This window comes from Strigops habroptila, chromosome 4 (assembly GCF_004027225.2).
Source record: "Strigops habroptila isolate Jane chromosome 4, bStrHab1.2.pri, whole genome shotgun sequence".
Taxonomy (NCBI): Eukaryota; Metazoa; Chordata; class Aves; order Psittaciformes; family Psittacidae; genus Strigops; species Strigops habroptila.
In genome coordinates this window covers 769,793-791,125 of record NC_046358.1, presented here as the reverse complement: position 1 = coordinate 791,125, position 21,333 = coordinate 769,793, and the positions used below count along the sequence as shown (strand labels likewise).

Sequence of the window (21,333 nt, the reverse complement as noted above, 5' to 3'; positions counted from 1 at the left end):
GCCGCGCTTGCGCGCCGGGGTCAGCCCGTGGTAGTCATGGCGGCAGCGGTACTCGGGCGGGCGGTGGGTGGTGCGGGGCTACGGCAGAGGCTGCGGCTGCTGCGGCGGGGCTGCGCGGGGCTGGCGGTGGACGACACGGTGAACGGTCTGACCGCGGAGCAGCAGCAGGTACCGGCGGCGGGTAACGGCGGGCAGCGCGCCACCCCTTGGGAGTGTGTCGGGGCTGGCGGGCGGTGATTGGTTGCGGCAGGGGGCAGCCGGCCTATCGCCAGGCGCGCAGAGGGGGCGCTGCCGCGGCCAGGGCGCGCCTCGGACACCCGCGGGAGGGCAGGGTCCGGTCCCTTCGGCGTTTCGTCGGCGGGGAAGGCGCCTCCGCATGGTGGAACACCGCGCAATGGCGCACCAGAGATGTCCACTGCGTTCACGATGCGCCTGTTTGATTAGAAGCCATAGTGTCAGAACGGTTTGGGGTGGAAGGGACCGTAAAAATCATTTAGTTCCACTCCCCTGCCATGGGCAAGGACACTTTCCACTAGGCGAGTTCCTTATAGATATATGATCAGATATGAATATGTTTGATATTATAATCAGAAATACAGTCACCAAAAAAGCAAATTAATTTGGCCTCATCAAATCCTCTCAAAAGAAGTGTTGCAGCTTTTCTAGCTTGTTTGCTTGCCCAATAGGAGACCTAAAGATTTAGGGTGACGGTTCACAGCTTTACTGTTCTCTTCTGTGTTCAACAGCCACCTGGTGCTAGCTATTATACCACTTACTCCCTGCTGCCCAGGGCATGGAGTGAAAGGCAGTGTCTTCAAAGGGCTGATCCAGACAGGCTTCTCCAATGAAGCTCTTTTCCCTGGTGTTTTTTAGCTCTGGAGCTGTAGCCTTATTTTCAGATAATTACGGCAGTGCAAGCATATGGATGTACAAAATAAACATTATCTTTCTTGTTTCTTTCTTATTACAGATTTACTCTTGCCAGGTTTGTTGTCATGCTTTATAGCCTCAACTTAACTTGATTATTTTTGTGCTTCTACATTCAGCAGGTGTAAAAGAAAGAAAATACTCTTGTACTTTATACCTGTCTGGTGGAAAAGCTAAAAAAGGATCAGAAATAGATCTTCAGTAATGTTAAACTGTGAATTAGTTATTAAACTCTGAATTAACTGCTTTAAACTGGCTTAGAGTATCAGGGATGCCTGTCTGAATTTGGCCATCAATCTCTAATTGATAAAGATGTTTTCATTATGGCTTTTAAGCTTTATTCTCAAGTGTACTGCTGTCAGCTTTGTCACAATGGAAACATATCTAATGTGGTTTGGTTTTGTTTAAAGCTTTTAAATCTGTCAGTGGGGGCAAAGCTCATTCCCTAGTACTAGAACCCAAGGCCAGGGTGGCCATGGAAATGAAGACATCCTCCTCGTTGTAAAAAAGAGGATGCTTTGGTTGTGGGGTTGAGAAGAGCAGAGAAGCTTGGGCATGTTTTGGATTGTTGCTTCTACCCCTTATACAGATTCTGGTTAAGCAGCAGAGGGTTTTAGTTTCTTATGATTGTTCTTTCACCAGCATTAATATGTGGAAATAAAGAACCAAAACGAAAAATGGGTTATTAAGATCTACCATAACATTTAGGCAAAGTTTTAAAATCTTTGTATTAAAAATGCTTCAGATATTGTATATGTTTTCTTAGAATGTGTATAGACTTCTGCAGAATGATGTAAGTAAGTGTTTAGACTTTAAAACTCAGAAAAAGACTCTATTTTTAACACTTGGAATGCTTATTACAGGCATCTGCATATAATTAAATGAAACTGTAAGCAGCTACTGGATGGGGTTAATACATTATAAACTCTGTTCATCAGCTTTCAAAGTTTCCTGCCCAAAAACATCCCCTAAAAGCTTAGTGTGAGCAGTAGCTCAGTAACATTCTCTCATGCTGGGGTAAGATTGTTAAGGTTAAATGCTGGGAGGAACTTAAGTACATCAGTATCTTCTTAAAACACTAAAGAGCCTTTCAAATGGTTTATCAGCCTTCAACATTGATTTCCTTATGGGCTTCTGCTTCTGCGTTTGGGATCCTGGAGTCGCCTGGCTGGGAATGTTGGCAGTATCCTAGGGATGAAGACGACAATGTATTGATGAGCTGTAACGTATGTGTTTCTCCTCATCTCTTTTCCCAGCTTAGACAAACCATGACAAAGTTCTGTCATGAGCATTTGGCTCCAAAGGCCCAACAGATTGACCAGGAAAATGAATTCAAAGACATGCGGGCAAGTATTTCATATGTGCATCTCAAATAGCTGGTAGTGAAAGCCTGTCTGTGCTTTGATCTGTACAGTAATCCAGACAAAGAATCTGAGCCACACCACAGGAACATGTGCATTAACTTTTCAACCTTGAAAGCCATAGAAAACCCAATTTTTTGATTTCCTCTTTTCTCTTGTGTTAACAACCTTCAGCAACCTGAGGCAGAACCCAGCCAGGATGTGATTAAAAAGGCTTGATAATGGTCGTGTTTGGATTATTATCATGATATTCCTGCTTGGCTTTACTCAGACTCCCTCTGTAATGTGTGCTTTATATTCTCCTAGCCAGGAGCCTTTCTTGGCCATCTGAGTTTCCTCTCAAATTCATGGTGAAAATATTGTGTGCAAATGCTGAAATGCAAAGTTTGACTCAAGCTGAAACTTGCCTTCCGAATAAACCCACCGAATTCTGTGCCACGGGCTGGTTTGATTGATGAAAATGAGAGATCTAACTATTGGTTTTCATAAGCTCCACAAGACTTGAAAAGCTCAGAACATCTGCTTGGATTTCCCAGAGCTCTGATGTTGACATTTTCAGGGCTGGGTGTGCAGCTTTGAAGTGAAGTGTATAAATTTAGCCTGGCGCACCAGATGTCATCTGGAGCTATTAAATAATACTTTTTGAAGTCTCTGGAGACTATTCACTAATAATTATCTTATTGCTGGACACTGGGGCCATCTGACAAACATTTACTTGTGTGTCTATCACATAGTGGAGGAGAAGCAGAGAGGGGTGGGCCCTCCAGCATGTGGTCCTCCCTGGTGGCATCTTTTTCTACTGCATTACGTCTTCCTTCTTACTCCATGATGCCTTGTGCCAGGCATAGCTGATGTACGTGTCTCTCATCAGCCAGGAGCTCTGTACCTCAATTGTGTGGCTGTCACCTGAGTGGTGGCATTGCCACTGATAAATCTGGGTAATGGATAAATACAGGAGTCAGCAGTCAAGGAGGACAGCTTGTTCTCTAGCAATGAGCTTTGTAGCATGCATGTCCAACCATGCAAAACTCAGTAGTGCTGTTCAGTGTCCATGTGTGTCCTGAAAACCTACAGGTTATGTCCTTGAGTGGCCCTTGTGGATTGATCTCCTTTAGCTTCACAAGTCCAAGGTGTCCACAAGTTCTCTGTTGTGGTCACCTTTAATGACTTCTCTAGTACCACCTTCAAGGCAGGTACCACTTCCATCTGCCCTGGCTGCAACATTCCCCTTTTATAATCTCTCCCAAGGAGGCTTCCTGGGCTTTACTTACCAGTTTTTGCTTTACTAGAAGAGCCTTAAAGTGCCAGCAAATAGCAACTCATATATATATATGATTACAGTCACTGTAATATATATATATCTCTCCAGGGTTTCATCCATGGATAGCTTCTGCTAACTGCTATTTGCAGCAACAGCAGGCTGATAGGCCTACGCAGTGTTGCTAAAGCAGTGACAAGGGTGTGTGGGGTAAAAGATGAGCATAAATTTAAGTCATAACATCCTAAATTATCTTTAGCAAGAGAGAGTCTATAAAAGCCTGGAAGTGCTGGTTTTAAATTTACAGGAGGCTTTGAGTCATCAAAGTTCTCCTTAACCAGGGCAACCAGTTACATCTCAGGACCTGTCCTTCCAGAATTAAACTTAGGCTTGTGAATTTTCATGGAATTCAACAGTTCACTCCCATGTGTAGCATAACTAATGTCCTTAAGTCTGCCTGGGTTCTTAGTCCCAAGGACAGAGCTGCTAGTGCAGGAGGAATAGGTATCGATGTATTTATCTCTGAGATATCATAAAAATAAGGTAAATTGGTGAGTTACTTGGGAAAACTTCCTATGCCGTTGCCCTGACTGTGAGTCTGGACTGATTGTTTGTTCTGTATTTGTAGAAGTTTTGGAAGAAACTTGGGGAACTGGGAGTTCTGGGGATCACAGCTCCTGGTAAGTCTGTTCCCACCTTTTACCTTCTGCTGGGTAATTCTTCAAACAAAACATACTTAAACTCAACCTTTCCAGTTCATAACAACGTGTCTATGATGTGACATCCATTTTGTCCAGAAGCTTCTAGCTGTTCTTAAGAACTCTTCCACAACTTCTGTTATTCTTCACTGCCTCAGAGTCCTTGTTCCTTGTTAGACTCCTGGGTGACTACAAAATGCCTTTTCCAATTTAAAAGCACTCTTCAGGAGTGGTTTCTCCAGATATACACAGCTCAAACGGGTTTGCACTTCTCTACTATGAAGCATTTGCTGCAAGTTTTGCAGAACGAGAGCTAGAGATAAAAGTATCCTAGAGCAAACATCCATCTCTAATAGGAGAAGTTAAAGGGTCTAAAACAACCCCCTGAAAAGCTGTGATAACTAATGGCGAGCTGACCACATCCAACCAGTCAGAAAAAATCAGGGTAAATCTTATTCAGCCTCATCCAGGTTAGTTGAAAAGTGTTTTGATTCATGTTATAGTTGACTGAGGCTGCTGTGGTCATGCTGAATGCGCTAACACAGTGTAATGAGGAGAAGCCCTTAGTGCAGAAAAGCAGGCAATGGGGCCTTTATTTCCCCATCGTAAAGTCTCTGCTTCTAGATGTGTGCGTGCAAAGGCTTGTGCAGCAGCAGGCTGAATAGCAATGCCTCCAAATAATGCCTCTGCGTTTCTTTCAGTGCCACTGAGTCTGCTTGAAAGAGTCTGGATTTCTGCTTTCTTTCTCTTTACTTTTCCCAATTTACTGCTGCTCCTGTTTTTTCTCACTCTTACCTTCTTTCTTCTTTGATGTTGTGCCTGAGGCTTACAGCAGTTTCCCACACTATAAATAAGCTATCCCCTCCTGAGTCCTGTCCTTCTTGATTTCCTCAAAGATTTACCTCTCAAACCCTCCTATGCCCAGCAGTTTTGGCCTTGTTTTTGATTGTAGAGTTGTGTGCACTTGCTTTGTTGGCATTGGGTTTGTTGTAGGAGGAGGAGACTGGGATTTAGGATATGAAGATAATGTGAAATCTTATGAGGGCGTATGCTCCATTAAATGGCATGTTTGGGCACCAGTGGAACAGGTCCGTTAAAGGAGCATTTTAAACAACAGTCCTTTTTGTTTTCTTCTTAAAACTAAGAAAACTCTGTAGTTTGTAATTTTACAGTTGTTTTATTAAGAGCTGTGTTAGGAAATGCAAATATGAAGCTACCATGGAACGATAATACAGGCATGTCATATAGAGTGGTTGTGAAAGGGCAGCATCACTCTAAATCACACTGTGATTTGTATTACATAAGAAGCTGTTTGGCAGGATTATTTTCGTGTACCTCTTGCAGTACAACACAATCATAGGCCAATATTGCTTATAGGAGGCAGTTACTTTTCCTATCTTGAGGCAATAGCACTAAACCCATGATTCTGTTGGAGAAAACTCTCTTGGTTTGGCATATGTAAGAAATTGTTAAACCTGTCATTTAGGTCTTAGATAGTAAAAGCCTAAACTCTGATTTGTGGTAGAGGGAAGTGATGTCAAAGGATAAAGAGTCCTGCAGATAGAGACAGGAGTCGGAACGAGTGACATGGGAGGAAAGGCTGTTGCGTTGATGTGATGAGTTAGGGGCAGTAGCCCTCCTCAAACCCAGGTTACACACTCAGCTCTTTGGTCACTCTGAGCTTACAGATGTATTTGCTCTTACCTCTGCTGCTGCTGACTTATAGCGTTCACATTGATGACAAGTAAGTGCTCCCAGATGAACTCCCTGACTCCTTTGCAGTGTTTCTGTTCTCCTGTTTTAGTTCTCCTCTGAGCAGTACAACCGCTTGCTTCTTGCCTGTAGAACAAAGCTTTTAAGCTGGGATGTGACTGTGTTTGTGTGCATATATGTGTGTATATACATGTATATATTTATGTAGTCTGTCAGCTGCTCAAGGCCATTGTGCATTTCTCAGTCTCCTCTTTTTCCCCTGCCTTCCCTCTTTCCCTGGTGCCTTTAATCTTCACCACCAGTTTCACACTCAGCTCAGTCTGCCTAGCTAGATCCCCAGTTCTAATGATAGTGCAGCTCTGTCTCACTTCATCCTCTCTTGAAATCCACATTCTTGCTACTGGTGACTTACAGCAGTTACACTTATGGATCATTTTCATTCTGAATCAGCCACCCATCAAAAAGCTGGTGTCCTGCACATTTATGGGCTTAAAAAAGCTGCTGGTGCCCAACTTCTTGAACAGTTTGAGGGGTCCTCGTTGTGACAAACATGCATGGACTCTACAAACTTTGCCTGTGTTCTTTTGTCCTCTCACCTAATACAGGTTTCCACTCGGTGATTTAATCTTCATGGTAATATGAAGCTTGCAATAAGGACTCACTATTGTGCAAGTGTTGGCAGCATGTTTTAGATGTATCCTTATGCATGTTTTATGTATAAAACTATGATGTGCAAGTAAATTATTGATTATGCTGAAGAAGTAATACCACTGTGCCTTTAAGATAATGAAACTGTAATTCAGAGAGGATGGAGAAGGGCAGAGGTGCCCAGCTCAGGGACAGTGTCAGTCAAAGCCAGAAGCTCTCTTGTAAGTGTCTTTGATCTCATTCACGACTGATCCCAACCCTGGGATTTTGTGCACATGTGAGATACTCCATGGTGGTTAACGTGAGGTTTCTCTTCTCTTTTCAGTGGAATATGGTGGATCTGCTTTGGGGTACCTGGACCACGTGCTGGTGATGGAGGAGATCTCCCGTGCGTCAGCAGCTGTTGGGCTCAGTTACGGTGCCCACTCAAACCTCTGTATCAACCAGCTGGTGCGTAACGGCAACAAGGCCCAGAAGGAGAAGTACTTGCCCAAGGTGTGTGGTTGGAAGAGGGGGGAAGCTGGGAAGCATTTGGGTTTTGAGTGTCTTCCATTTTAAACACTAGCTGGTATCAGTCACCCAGCCTTAGGAAATACTCTACCTGCCAAACTTCCCCTTCCTTTTTGTCCAATTAATCCATATTGACCATTTATACCTGTGCTAAGGTCCATGTCTTTAGGCAGCATAGTTCAGCTCTCTGGAGCTGTGTTACTAAATGTGGCTTTGAGGTGACACTGGATGATATTCTTCCAAATTCCAAAGCGTTTTGAGAGTTCTGAATGAAAGTCACTGCTTTCCTATTTTATAACCTCCATTTCCCACTGCCCAAATGCTTGGTTTGCCTGTGCTAGTTAACTGCACATGAAACTTCTTCATTTGAGGCATTGATGCTTGTGACATGTTAAACAGAGTTCAGTTTTCAAATGCATGGAAACACTTAACCTGTACATTGAATCCCAGCTACTGAAATTATCAGCACAAGAAACTTGATTTAAACCACATGAAAAGTACAGTGTCACTTCCTCAAAGCATTGTGCAGCCTGCTTGTATGTAACCCTGAGTTGTCCTCTTTGCTGTTCAGGTGGATCTTAATGCCCTCATTCGCTGCCTTTCAATGGGGTTTGTGGTCAGTTGGGTTCTTGTCGTGGTTCATGACAAAGCACTAGTTTTGAGCGGATCATGGAGACTTCTGTAGGAATGCACTGATGGGTTGAAGTGGTTCAATGTGTATCTTAAGCATTGAGTCTGCTCTTAAAAAAACTAAGAGATTAAAAGGAGAAGAAGATGGATAAAAGTGCACAGGGAGGAAAAAAGAAGCAAAGAGGAAAGGGCAGGATGAAAGGAACAGTGAAGAGGAAGCAACAGCCTGGTATGAGCAGGCACAGGAGGGTGTCCATCTGCTATTGCAATGTAAGTGTGGGGGTACTGGGCAGTGAGAACACCAAGAACTTTGCAATCTCTTTTCATCCCCCTCCTTTTGTTTTTAACAACTCTTGTTGATGTAAAAGGGCAGTCATCAAATGCAGCACAAGGAGCTTGTGAAAGGCATATGGCTGCCTGCATGGTTCTTTGGCACCTTCCTGGAGATGGTGTTTTGTAAGCAGGGCTGTCTCATCTCGCTCAGCCTGAGTCGAGTCATCCTTCTCATCCCGCTGGGCCCTGGATCTGTTCCCTCAGCACAGCAGCACAGGGAGCTCCCTGCCTGGACTCGGCCAGGAACAGCAGCTCTCACTTGTGGTTCTCACATAGAACAGCTACTGTGGAGATTCAGTGGCTAACGAGGGAACAGAAACACTGCTGCTCTTCCTCCTGCCTTCCTTATATTTGTCTTTTCTTCCAGCTAATCAGCGGGGAGCACATTGGAGCCTTAGCAATGAGTGAACCCAATGCTGGATCTGATGTTGTGTCCATGAAGCTGAAGGCAGATAAGAAAGGTAAAGCCTGTTGTGTGCTGCTTGGACAGATAGCTGATATCAGTAATGTTCCCTGTAAACTTAGATTAACCTCCCCAACACCACTGAGTTACAGTGCTTAGCCTTGGGTGTAGCAGGCTGTGTTTGCAGGCTTGTGCTGCCTCACAGGAGGTTCAGTGTGTGATAAAGCCAGGGAGTGAAGACATGAGGTGGATGGTTGAAGGTCTAAAAGTGGACTTCTACTGTAGTGCTGGAGGTTGGTGGTATGATGGAACCAGTGGTAGGTGCCTTAGTTTGTCAGGTGTTTATTAAACTGTCTTTGTATTCCAGAAACTAAAGAAATGAGTTTTCCTGAGCTTGGAAGGATTTGTGCATGGTGTTTGTGGGGCCTTAAAGAGCATCCTTGGAAGCCTGCTTTGAAATAAATGGAGGGAGGAGATAGGTGTTGCTCTGTTGTGAGCTAACAGATTGCTGCCCTTTGCTTCTAGGAGACTACTTTGTTTTGAATGGGAACAAGTTTTGGATCACCAATGGGCCAGATGCAGATGTTCTCATCGTTTATGCTAAAACTGATATTAATGCTGTTCCAGCCTCCCGGGGTATAACAGCATTCATTGTGGAGAGGGTAGGTCTGATAATGCTCACAAGCTGCTTGTAGTGTGATTTGTGAAGCTTAACTCCTTCACCCTAACTGGCTCATGTAGAAGCCAGTTGGTTTTCTTTCTATAATTGAATTCTATAGACCCATATCCAAGCATATGCCCAGTCCTTAGGGCTAGAAATGTAGAGAACAAGATTCTAATATAAAAGGTTTTGCTTGTTGCCAGAAATTGTCACAGCTATTGGAGGCCTTGTCAATATGTCCTGCTATCCCATTACCTGACTTAGTGTGTTTGGGTTTTAGTTTTGTTTTGGGCTATTTTTAAGCCAAGACATTAAAATGGCTCTATTCATTTCTTCCCCCTCATTTTTTTGCACTGCTCTTTGGAATCCTGAAATGACCCAAAAGTGCATGCAGAGCAGAGCAGGCCAAAGGGAGCAGGAATGGGCTGTTCAGTGGGGAGCCCTTGGAAAACAGGAGTCTATTGGATTTTCTTCTCCTCTTTTAGTTGTTTGAGGCTATGCTATACACATCTTTATGCTATACACAGGAAGCTGTAGTAAAATAAATGGTACTTGAAATATAAAATCCTGGAGATCTGACGGACTTAACCTGACTTAGTGGTTGGAATAGCTGAGTATACTGGAATATACTGAGTTACTTTCCTTACTCTAGGAGAGTCAGTGTTGGCTGTTGTGCAAATTATTCATTTCTTTAACATTTATATGCATTAGAAAATGGGTGCACTCAGTTCATATGTGCCCCCCACGTGCACATGTTTCTCTGCTCATCTGCTTCCTCTGCACTTGCGTTTGGCTTTCACTCCCTTGTACCCTACACATGTTCATGTAGTCAGGGCAGTTTCACAGCTCTCTAGTGATTTTCTGGAGTCTGTCAATTGAGATCTCAAATGTGTTTTTACTGCTTGACTTGGCAGGGAATGCCAGGCTTCAGCACAGCCCAGAAGCTCGACAAGCTGGGAATGAGAGGCTCTAATACCTGTGAGCTCATCTTTGAAGACTGCAAGATCCCAGGTGAGCTGGGCTCCACTCGTGGCAGTATGTGTGTGGTGGTTTCCTGTCTTAATCAGATAAATGGGAGCAATAATTGCAGGCCTGTTTGGGCTGTGACCTGGAGGGCTCTGCAGATGGTTATCTGCTGGTTGGCAGCATTGCAGGAGAGCTGGTGAAATTGCACAAGTGCAGTCTGCTGGGTTGCAGTCAATGAGCACATCTGATGCTAGGTCACTCCTCGTCCACCTGACTTAACCACTGCTTCGGCAAAGCCTAGGTGAGGCTTCCAAAGAAACTTGTTTGTTACCATTAGAGCTCCCCACTTGTACGTAGGAAAGAGCTTATTTGCCTTGAAATTCTCCCCCCAAATCACTGGAGACTGTCCAACAGATTTTTGGGTTGCCTGCAACAATTGAGTCCTTGTGGGGTCAGTGCCATTAGTTACTATAGCAGGGGTCACTGTAATGCCCATTTTTGTTGCTCCAGTTGCTATTTTTGTTGATAGAAAAATGACCTCCTCCATACAGCAAGTGCAGGAGATGCCTTACCTGAACTCAGGAAAATCCTAATTGCGTATCTGCAGAGCAAGTAACTCTGCTGCTCCCCGTGCACCAAAAGCTGGAAGAGTTTCAACTGCAATCTGACATTTCTATCTTCACTGGGTCCCTCTGCTCTGATATCAGTGCCCAGTCTTCAGATCATCTCCTGGGCAATCACCATCCAGAGCAGTTCTCATGGTAACGGGATTTCCATTTCCCGGTAACTCAGAGCAGCACATCATTGCAGTGTTGAGTTGACAGCCTTTGCACTCTGGCCATTAATTCTGCTTCTGATCTTCTGCCTTGGAAGTTGAACCCCTTTGATGACATCTCCTATGTCTGCAGGATCTTTCTCTCAGTTTGAGATGTTCTTTAGCACTGCAATTCCATCCACTTTAAAATACATGGGTTTCGCTGCCAGCCATGCTCCAGTGAGTGGCTGGTGGTTTTCTCACAGTAAGTGTTCTCCATAGGTTCATTCAGTCATGTTGCATTGCTAAAACTTGGTTCAGAGCCCCAACAGTTGTATTTATTCATATTTTCTTGCTGCGATACACAACCAGCAGCTCTGCCCACCCTGTGCAGTCAGCAGTTTGTCCTTCAGCTCACCACGTACCTATCCATCCCTTCTCCCTGGGATACATGAAAGTGTTCAGGCTCTCCAGTCCTTTAGCTGTGAGTTGTCATTACTCACCAACAGCTTTGTCACTTTATTATTACTGATGCTGGTGTTTATGTTCTCTTCTTCAAAGTAATGTTTGCTATTAGTATTTTTCTTGCTTGTCTGGGGTCTTTGGAGCTTCATTCTTCTTCTTCCGCTTTCTAGCTCCAACGTCATGATGCTGGCTCTGCAGAGGCTACACTTCTCCATATGCTACATCAACACCCTCTTCAACAAGCAGGAGATAATGCAGTCCATGAGCTCCTGCCACTGAAAACCAGATGATTTCTTTCAGGAGACAATCTGCATGTGTCCATGTCCTGTCTCATTTTCACTTTGCGTATCGCACCTCTCAGATCTCTTGTGATCAAAGCCTGAAGCATGTGTCAGCTCTCCTGTGTGGCATGATCAGTGGATAATCTGTCCATCTACAAAGCACAGTTGTGAGGCTTTAAGTTCTTCCCTGATTGGAAGAGTACAGCCTTGCTGAGATGAGCTTTTTGTTCCTGCTTCTCTTTGTATACTTGTTAACATCAGCGTGTGCTTCAGCTTGTCCCAAAGTGAAGCAGTTTCTTGAGGCTTTTTCTCAGCCCATTATCTAATGTGGCCATTTTCCTGTTCCATTTTCACAGGAATAAGGCTTATCTTTTAAAACCACTTATAAGAACTGCAATGTTCTGTTCAGCCCCTTCACAGGAGGGGGGATAACGACTGTTTGTATTCTCCACTCTCAGAAGACTAATACACACCACTCCGATGTGTGATAAGTGGTGAGCTTTGCCTGCTTGCCTGTGAAGCTTCAGTTCCTGTGCTGGGAATGCTGAGAGGTGACCCAAGCACATCCGAGCAGGATTTGCGTTCTTTTCAGAGCCACACTCAGCAGCCATCAGGTGGCAATGCTGTCAGTTTGGGTGAGATACAAACTAATGGGATGGTGAAGGGGGCTCCCAATTTGGCCTCCTAGGCTGTTAAGTCTCTTATTCTTCTTGGTACAAATGCTGAGCTGGAGGATCTCTGGAGAGCATCTTACTCTGTAGAAAACAGGCAAGAGAATAGCAGTGATTGCAGATGCACTTCGTAACCCTTTGCTGCCTTTTCCCTTTTGGCTTTGGTTGGATTGAGAAGACTTTGCAGTGGTAGGGAGTATACGTCCAGCTCATCCTGAATGTGTGTGTCGCAAGCCGAAAAGGAAGGTGAATGAGACTGAAAGCTTGAATCCTCTCCCCGGTGACCAGAGGCCTGAGACAACAGCAGAGCTTAGTTTTGTGCATGAGTAAATCAATTTCCTTTGCCAATTGCAGCTGAAAATGTCCTGGGGGCACTGAGCAAAGGAGTCTACGTTCTGATGAGTGGATTGGATCTGGAGAGGCTCGTGCTGTCTGGTGGGCCATTGGGGTAAGGCTCCGTCATCTCTTGTAAGGCCAGATCCTTCACAACCACCTAGCCTGGGGTCTCAACTGGGGATGCAGCTCTCAGCAGGATGCATCGTGGATGGAGAACTGAGATAGTGGGCAGCTTCTGAAGGAAGAGAAGGCTGGGAGGAGGTGTCTGGGTCAGGGTTGTGGGAGGAAGAAGCTGCAGAAGAGGCAGGAGCAGGGAGATCCTGTAGCTGTTGAGTGCTCCAGCTACTGGGGGGAACTCAGCTCAGCACTGCCAGGCAGCTAAAGCTTGCTCTGCATGTGCTCCACCTTCCCTTTAGCTCTCTTCACCTCCCCACTCCTCATGCAGTTTGAAAGCATCGATGTGGAACACCCACTGAGGGGCAAGGGGTGGAAGCAGCAATGCCAGAAAGAGAGTTTGCAGATCTGTGCCTCCCAGTGCAGCACAGGCCACAGCCCCTCCTGAACATGCTTTAGAATATATTGGTTTGACATAAACCTTTCCAGAGATGGTAAATCTGCCTTGGCCCCAGTTGCTTGTCTGTGTGTCCCTACAGTGTGTGTTACTCTGGGAATAACCAGCTCGTTTGCATTACTGATTCCTTAAAATCTAAAGCACTCTCCACACTGTCACATACCCACTGGCCTGGGCAAAGGCTTTGCTCTTCATTTATTCAGTCCTTAAGCTCCCCAGTAATTACTTTTACCCTATAGTCCTTTTGTCGTCCCAAGTGGTCTCTCTTCACTAATCCTCATGGGGAAAGACCATCTCCCACAAAGCAGAAGGAGGATTTTCCACCCTTCTTTTTCTTGCCTATGGCTAGTACTTGAGTTGGTGGCCCCTGGAGATGCAAGGCATCACAAGCTGTCCTGGCTATAGCTGTAAGAAAGCTCTTCAGCTCAGTGCCCTGAATGAAGAAGGTAAGACCTTACCACAAGATGTCCCAAATGAGCAGCATGTAGAGCAATAGGGAGAAAAATAGGACCTTTGGATTTTAGTCTTAGCATTGTTTTGAGTGGAGCTTTGGGAAGGCAGCAGCATCTCAGTTCAGGTATGAGAAGCTTTTTGCCTTAGATCGTGCTTCCAAGGTTTAGTTATTATTAATTCATAGTTGTGTTGTTTTCCTTTTCCTGCATATCTGTGCCTTTAGGCTCATGCAAGCTGTCCTTGACCATGCAATTCCATACCTGCATGAAAGAGAAGCCTTTGGGCAGAAAATCGGCCACTTCCAGGTGAGGCAGAAAAGGAATTAGATGGTTTTTTGTTGCCTTGCTCTTCTCTTTTAAAATGAGAAGACAGAGAGCTGTCTTGGGAGGCTTTGCATGGAGAAGGTTACCTGGAGTTTTTGCCTGGAGCATGATGTGGTGAGAAGGTGAAAGGATCTCTGAGGTGGGTGAGGGACTGCGGCTTTCATTGGGAGCTTGTGGATTGACACAACCTCCAGCTCCATCCTACATGTCTGCTGAATCCAGGTCTTCTCAGCTGCCTGGTTTCTCTGGGCAGTTTGGGGAGTGGGTGAGCCCCAGATTATGCAGAGATTAATCTTCCCCTCACTCATGTTGACATCCCTCTTGTCTTCCTCAATGCAGCTCATGCAGGGCAAGATGGCTGATATGTACACACGCCTGATGGCCTCTCGGCAGTATGTCTACAACGTGGCCAAGGCCTGTGACCAGGGCCACTTCAATGCCAAGGTGAGCTCACCTCCACCCAGGCTGTGTCTGCTGGGGGAGCACCTTTCCCTTTGATCCCAGATCATAAGCAGGGTGGAGGTTCTGTGCTGGGGGTTAAAATAACTCACTCGCAGCAAAAAGTGCTTTTCTCCCGCCCTCCAAATGAAAAGAAAACCTTGTTCTACAAGGCAACAGATTTAGCAGCTTCAGGAGGTGTTTATTGGAAGCCCAAACATGATATCGTGGCTATTATCAGAGGCTGTAGCAGTCATTCCGAGGTGGTGTCATCTCCCCAACCAGCACTGTCACCACACCTCTGTCAAAGGAGAGGACTGAGTGTTTAACAGAGCACAGAGCCCTGCATCCCAAATCAAATCACATTGGCCTCCTGTGGGTCTGATGTGAGAGACCACATCGTGCACTCTATTTATTTATTTGTTTTACTTTTTCTGTCTTCATGTGGCCTTTACAGACCTGCCACAAGTGTTCTGTAGTGACAGAATGACCACTGCAGCTTCTTGCTCACTGGGGAATGAATCCTGTGCCTTTGTGATCCAGTGGTTAATCACAGGCTGCTTAGCAGATGTCCATAGAGTAATGGAAAGGTCAGAGCAACATGGAGATGGGAGACAGGCAGGGTTGTGAGGCGCTGGCACAGGGTGCCCAGAGAAGCTGTGGCTGCCCCATCCCTTGCAGTGTTCAAGGCCAGGTTGGACACAGGGGCTTGGAGCAACCTGCTCTAGTGGAAGGTGTCCCTGCCCGTGGCAGGGGGTTGGAGCTGGATGAGCTTTAAGGTCCCTTCCAACCCAAACCAGTCTGGGATTCTATGAGGTGACACCTTTCCTGACTGTCATCACTGTGACTGTCCTTTAGGACTGTGCTGGAGTGATCCTGTTCGCAGCAGAGTGTGCTACGAAGGTGGCTCTGGATGGGATTCAGTGCCTGGGTAAGTCACTGGCAGCATTTGCTTCTGTGGGTGATTGCTGGAGAGAGCCAAGAGCAGTTCTCTGTCCCATCCCACCTTCACCCCCTCGAATCAGAGAGAAGAAATGACTTCTGGCTTCTTTGTGGTTGCAGGGGGGAACGGTTACATCAATGACTATCCCATGGGACGCTTCCTGCGGGATGCCAAGCTCTATGAGATAGGGGGAGGCACCAGTGAAGTGCGCAGACTGATCATTGGTAGGGCTTTTAATGCCACTTTCAAGTAAGGTCCAGCAGTGGAAAGGCAGCACCCTGACCACCACGAGGCCTTTGACTATGGAAGCTGCAGCGTGCAACTCTTCTTCTTCCTGCTTATGATTCTGGGTTGGCCACTTGTGGACTCTCTTCTGCCTGATCTGCGAACAGATGCTGCTGGACTGAGCTCTGACAAAGTGAATCAGATGGTAGCATGGAAGGAAAAGTGTTTTCCCCCTTCTCGTGATCATCTTGACTCATCCTGTTCGTAAGCCATCCTGTTTCTCAGTGTTTCAGGGCTGAAGTTCATCCAGGGGACATACCACAACCGAAGCAGGCTGGTGAGCTCTGTGCCTGAAACCAGAGGCACAGAAAGTCAACCCAAACCCCGCGAAATGGACAATGAGGGAACGATAATGAGTGCCATTTAATAGCTAGTGCTTAGCACACTGCCACTGGGAGGTGAAATTGCCTATCGTGACCTTCCAATGGGATTAATAACTTCTATTTTGGGAGCTTGACGCCAACCACATCATGGGGGTGGCTGTCACGAACACTCACTCATTGATGCACAAGCAGTGGTTTAGGTGATGAGCCCTAAAACCTTGTTAAAACACCACATCTGTTTCTTTCCTACTCCCTTTCCTACCCCGCTGCTGCGGCCGTGCAGCCCCAAGCCCTCACTGCTCTGATTGACTGCCGCCCGCTGGGTTATTCATCCAGAGGTGTCACCATCCATCATTCCGGGAACAGTTAAACCCTCAGACCTGCATTGTGACACCCGTGAATGGGGCAGGCAGGAGGAGGTTGACTTTTGGGGTTGGGGTTATTTGTTATTTTCCTTTCTGGAGGTTGTTCTTTTGGCAACAGCAAATGCTCACACTGCACCGCGGGTTGGCTGGAGTCAGAGCGAGTGCGGCCGTGTTTGGGGGTGTTTTCAGTGCATAGGAAGAGCAGCAAAGTGGAGTTTAGCTAGCTTGAGTAAAGCAAATGGCACAGCAAAATGTCAGTGAATCACAAAGCAAAATAGGATGCTGTAAATATGACACAACAATTAATTAAACATTTGCCATGTAGGCAACTTCCCGACAGCTTTAACAAACATGAGCTTAAAGCTTTGTGTGGTTTTTGGGTTGTAGTTGGGATCTGTCTGTACTGGGTGACAGCAGAGTCACAGAGGATTTTAAAGAGCCATAAATGGAAGAGAAATTCACTTTCCTGAATCACCAGGTACGTCCCCAAGTGTTTATGGATGTTCCAGAACTTCAATGAGAGCTGCTGAAGCCAATGGTGTTTGTGCCGCTTTCTGAAGCTTCACGCTTACTGAGCCACAGTGGGTGGCTGCCACTCTGGACGTGTCCCAGGATTGGGTTTTCAGCTTTAATCTCTGGCTGGAGGTAGCAGAGAGGGGACAGAAGCGGCCTGGCAAGGAAATCTTATTGAACCTAAGGATGCTGTGGAAATGAGCCTTGAAGCACAAGTGGGGTGCGCTTCACATGTGAGACACTAAGTGCATTGCTGTACATTAATATAAGAGTTTATGTGACCAGGCATTTATATTTTATCACAGAATGATTACAGATGTCATCTGTATGTGCAAGTCACAAAATCATTGTGGTTGCTGCACCCCAGTCTAGTGTCCTGTGAAAGACAGCATCTCCAACCCCAGAAACTCCTGTTTTACCTGTGTGTTCTTCAGCTCTTTAGTACAGGATGAACCACTGCACTTTTCCTTGAAGGCTCTCAAGGAAGGAACTGCATCCCTGTGTTATCTCTGGCCAGAGGAGCTTCTCTGACCCTGTTAAAGCCACATCAGGATGTTGTGAGATTCAGGTTGTTAAAAACAGGTTTTCTAAGGTGTCCTCCAACATGGGAGAGGTCTGATTTTAATACACCTAATAAATAGTGCCTTCATTTCCCAGGCTGATCAGCACCTTGGAGCTAAAGGTGAAATGAATCAATGTCTAGTGCATCACGGGACAGGGTGGAGGGAGAGCAGGGTTGTGTTGATCAGCACTGCACGGGCTGCCTTGGAAAGGGCTGTTTCCCCTTGCACTGAGCAGGCTTCACTGTGGTGTGAAGAGAAGGGCTGGGAGGGCTCTTTGGGAGAAAAGGGGTTTAATCTTTATAGGACACTGATAAAAGAAGCTTTTGCTGGTTGAGCTGGGGGTGTTTCCCAGCATAAGGCAAGGACAGACCTTGCCTGGTCCCCATGCAGTGCATCCCGGCCGGTGTAGCAAAGCAAACAGCGCTGCTTCCCCTTCCTGTCCCTCCCTCTTTACTACCAACCACAGCTTTTCCTCTTAACTCTTGTTTTTATAAAGGAATATATTTATAGTGGTACATGGGGCTGTGCCTCAGGCCTCCTCTGGAGAGCAGCAGAGCTAACAGGGAAAACAGGGGCGATGTGCCTCTGGGCATGATCTGAACAGCATCTGCTCTGGATTTGTAATAGAAACTGGCCTGGCCTGGTAAGCCCTTGGCTGGTGGCAGGGCAGGGTGAGACGTGCTGCACCATTCCTGGTTTTCCAGATACTTGCCCTGTTTGCAGGCCGTGTACTTGGGACAGAAAGGGAGGGAATAGTTGTGAAGGTAAATGTAGGGTTTACTTTTAGCAGGGTGTGTAAAACGGGGGGGTGTTGGAAGAGGCAGGTGCATAAGGAAGCATCTCGCAGCTTAGTGGGAATCCACAAATCACAGAATCCCAGACTGGTTTGTGTTGGAAGGGACCTTAAAGCTCATCCAGTTCCAACCCCCGCCACGGGCAGGGACACCTTCCACTAGAGCAGGTTGCTCCAAGCCCCTGTGTCCAACCTGGCCTTGAACACTGCCAGGGATGGGGCAGCCACAGCTTCTCTGGGCACCCTGTGCCAGCGCCTCAGCACCCTCACAGGGAAGAGCTTCTGCCTCAGAGCTCATCTCAATCTCCCCTCTGGCAGGTTAAAGCCATTCCCTTTGTCCTGTCCCTACAGGCCCTTGTCCAAAGCCCCTCTCCAGCTTTCTTGTAGCCCCTTTATGTATTAGATGCTGTCTGTCCTGGTAGAAGCGGGGCTGAACCTGCCCCAGTGGTACCCACCAGCTGAGTTTGGAGCTGCTCCTGGTGCTGGTTTGTAAGTTTAAAGCCTCCATTCTGCAGCCTCTGGGTGGGTTTCCCACATTTAGCAATTTCTTGATCCCTTGGAAGAAGCAGCCCCACGCTGGGTTCCCATGCAGAAGCTCCTGGGACACTCGGCTCTCTTGGTGTATGATCAGAGCTGCTCTGCAGCTTGGTCCCTCTGCTTGAGCACTTGATGGAAGAACAGCCTGAATGTGATGTGCTGAAGGTACAAAGCTCTGGCTCAGTTTGATCTCTTGCAGGTGAATGTTGCAGCTGAAGGTGTTCTGCTGAGGAGCAGCTACATCTTGAGCTGAGGATGTGCTCATCTCGGATCTCAGTTGGCTGCAGTAGGGTAAGCGTGTGAGGCCAAGGCTACCACAGCAGCGAGTGGCTTCTTTACCTGCTCTGAGCACCAGAAGGTTTGGGCCAGAGCACGGCTCCTGCCCCGTGCTCTGGCCATGGACACTGCAGCTCTGCTGTCTTCAGGCTGTGATAAACACAGCATTTACCCCAGGAAACTCATTCTGTGTCTTTAGTCGATGCCCCTTTGATCTGTGGGTCCCCTCTGGAGCTGTTTGCAGGAAAAGGCAGCCTGTGGAATAGCTGGGCACTGCCAGAACAAGTACTGAAACCTATTTGATGCAGGAACCCATGTCAAGAGGGAAGTGGGAGGTGTAGCAGAGAAGATGGGCTGCAACATCACCGGTGTCCAGCAGCTCCTCCAAGCCATGTCCAAAACTGGAGTTCAGAGGCCTGCGTGTGTGGAGGTGCTCAGCATGAATGTGAGATTTGCTTTATAAAGACACCAAGGACATTTAGTTTCATATATGTCTGCAAGGCAAAAACTGCCGCAGAGGGGTTTGGCTGCAGCAAGACCAGCTCTGCTCCATACCGAGCACTATTTGCATAGGGAGTTATGGCCACAGCGTGGGGCTGAACTGTGGTTAGAGCCAATCTCCTCTAGTCTGACAAGGTCAAACCGCCCCGAGATGTTCAGGATGCAGGAGAGGGACCCATGTTTGTGCAGCATCCTGGGCAGGGACATGATGATCTCCACATCTCAGCAGCCTCTGTGTGATGGTTTCCCCCGAAAACCACCTCCCAAGTCCCTCGGGTGCCTGCCTGCTGGGATCTTTGGTTTGTCGGGGTGCTGTAGGGTGACCTGCTCACTCCCAGCAGCTCCTGGGATGCCCCCTGCTCCATCCCATGCCTGCCCTGGGGGAAGGCAGAAACCATCACCCCACTTCAGTGGCAGCAGGGACCGGGTGTGCTCGTGCATGTGCATGGCAGAGGATGCGGTTTCTCACCCGTGGGGCTGCTCTGTGAGGGGAAAGGGAGGCTTTGATAACCCGAGGGGAGGAGGATGTTTCCCTCCTGCACCGGGCTTTGCTGAGTAATTTCAGTACAGGGTGACACATAACAGCAGTGTCATCGAGTCTCGTTTTCACCGTGCAGAGGAGATGTGCTGAGGCTGAACCCTGTGAGCATCCTGCAGCTCATTGCTCCATCCCTGCTCTGGAGCATCCCTCCTGCTCCTGCCTCCCTTGTGCAGCACAGACCAATGCAGTATTCAAAACCGCTGCTTGTTCAGGCTCTCACCCTTCCCCAGGCAGAGAAAATGAATCAGATGAACCATTCCCTCCTTCTGGCAGAGCTCTCTGCGGTTAAACATGGGTGATGGAGCAGAGACCTGCTGCTGTGTCACCTCCCGGTTTCCCACATGTGGCTGAGCCGGTTTCTTTGCCAGAGTGAGAGCTGGTGCATCCACACGCTCCTGCTGCCAGGATGCAGAGAGGGCTCATGCCAGGGCTGCAGGCAGCGAGGGCAGGATCGCTCCATCCCGCCTGCGCTCGGGAACGCTGCGGGCAGCTGCCGAGGAGGGAGCTGATCCTCTCCTTGCACCGAGGCGCCCGCTCAGCCCCGGCCCCGGCCCGGCCCGGCCATTGGGAAGAGATTTCTATTCACTATATAAAAGAATTCACAACTGTGAAGGGGAGACAAAAACATTCTTGAGCCGAGGGGACAATATTGTGCGAGGGGGGCCCGGGGGGAGCGGAGCAGAGCGGGGATCGCGCCCGCACCGCCTGCACCTGCTGTTCGCTGAAAGGCTGATGCTGAGCAACCAGCAGCTGATGCTGAGGCCCCGTTGTCAGGTTGAATGGGGGGAATAAAGCCCCCGACCGGCGCTCGCCAAAGGGGATGGCAGGCGGCCCAGCGCCGGCCGGCAGGGGGAGAGGAGCCGGGGCCGCGGCACGTGGAGCGCCCGGAGCTGCGGGTCCAGCGCAGGGCTCGTCGTTTCGAAGGGATCCGGCAGAAACGGGGTGAGCCTGAACCCCTGAAGAGCTCGAGCTCTCCCTGAGCCAATGCTGCTCCAGCCGCGGTGAGCGGGGTGGGGGTGAGGTCCCCCCAAAGCCTTTGAGGCAGGGCTGCTGCAGGATACCCACATGCTGCCCGTTGCCACCACCATCATCCAGGGAGGATCCTGCTGTCCCCGCTCACCCACTCTGGTAGAGACAGATGTAATGAGAACCAGTAAGTGGCACTTGCATCGCTTAGCATCATCACCCAGAGGTGCTTGGGGTGAGCCTGGATCTCTGTGGGCAGTATGATGAGCACCGGGACACCCTGCTCAGCACAGACCCCATCAGAGCATCACCTTCATCCAAGCACAG

General features: G+C 47.7%; 1 protein-coding gene across 1 annotated transcript; it reads left to right on the top strand.

Annotated features, from left to right (window-relative positions):
- IVD (isovaleryl-CoA dehydrogenase) lies at positions 1 to 17,232 on the top strand. Its single transcript, XM_030483658.1, has 12 exons — positions 1 to 168; positions 2,184 to 2,273; positions 4,175 to 4,226; positions 6,931 to 7,100; positions 8,446 to 8,539; positions 9,007 to 9,143; positions 10,057 to 10,153; positions 12,634 to 12,727; positions 13,863 to 13,944; positions 14,302 to 14,406; positions 15,259 to 15,331; positions 15,463 to 17,232. The coding sequence occupies exons 1-12, from the start codon at positions 37 to 39 to the stop codon at positions 15,594 to 15,596; spliced, it is 1,260 nt and encodes a 419-aa protein (XP_030339518.1). The 5' UTR covers positions 1 to 36; the 3' UTR covers positions 15,597 to 17,232.
- The last annotated feature ends 4,101 nt before the right edge of the window (positions 17,233 to 21,333 follow it).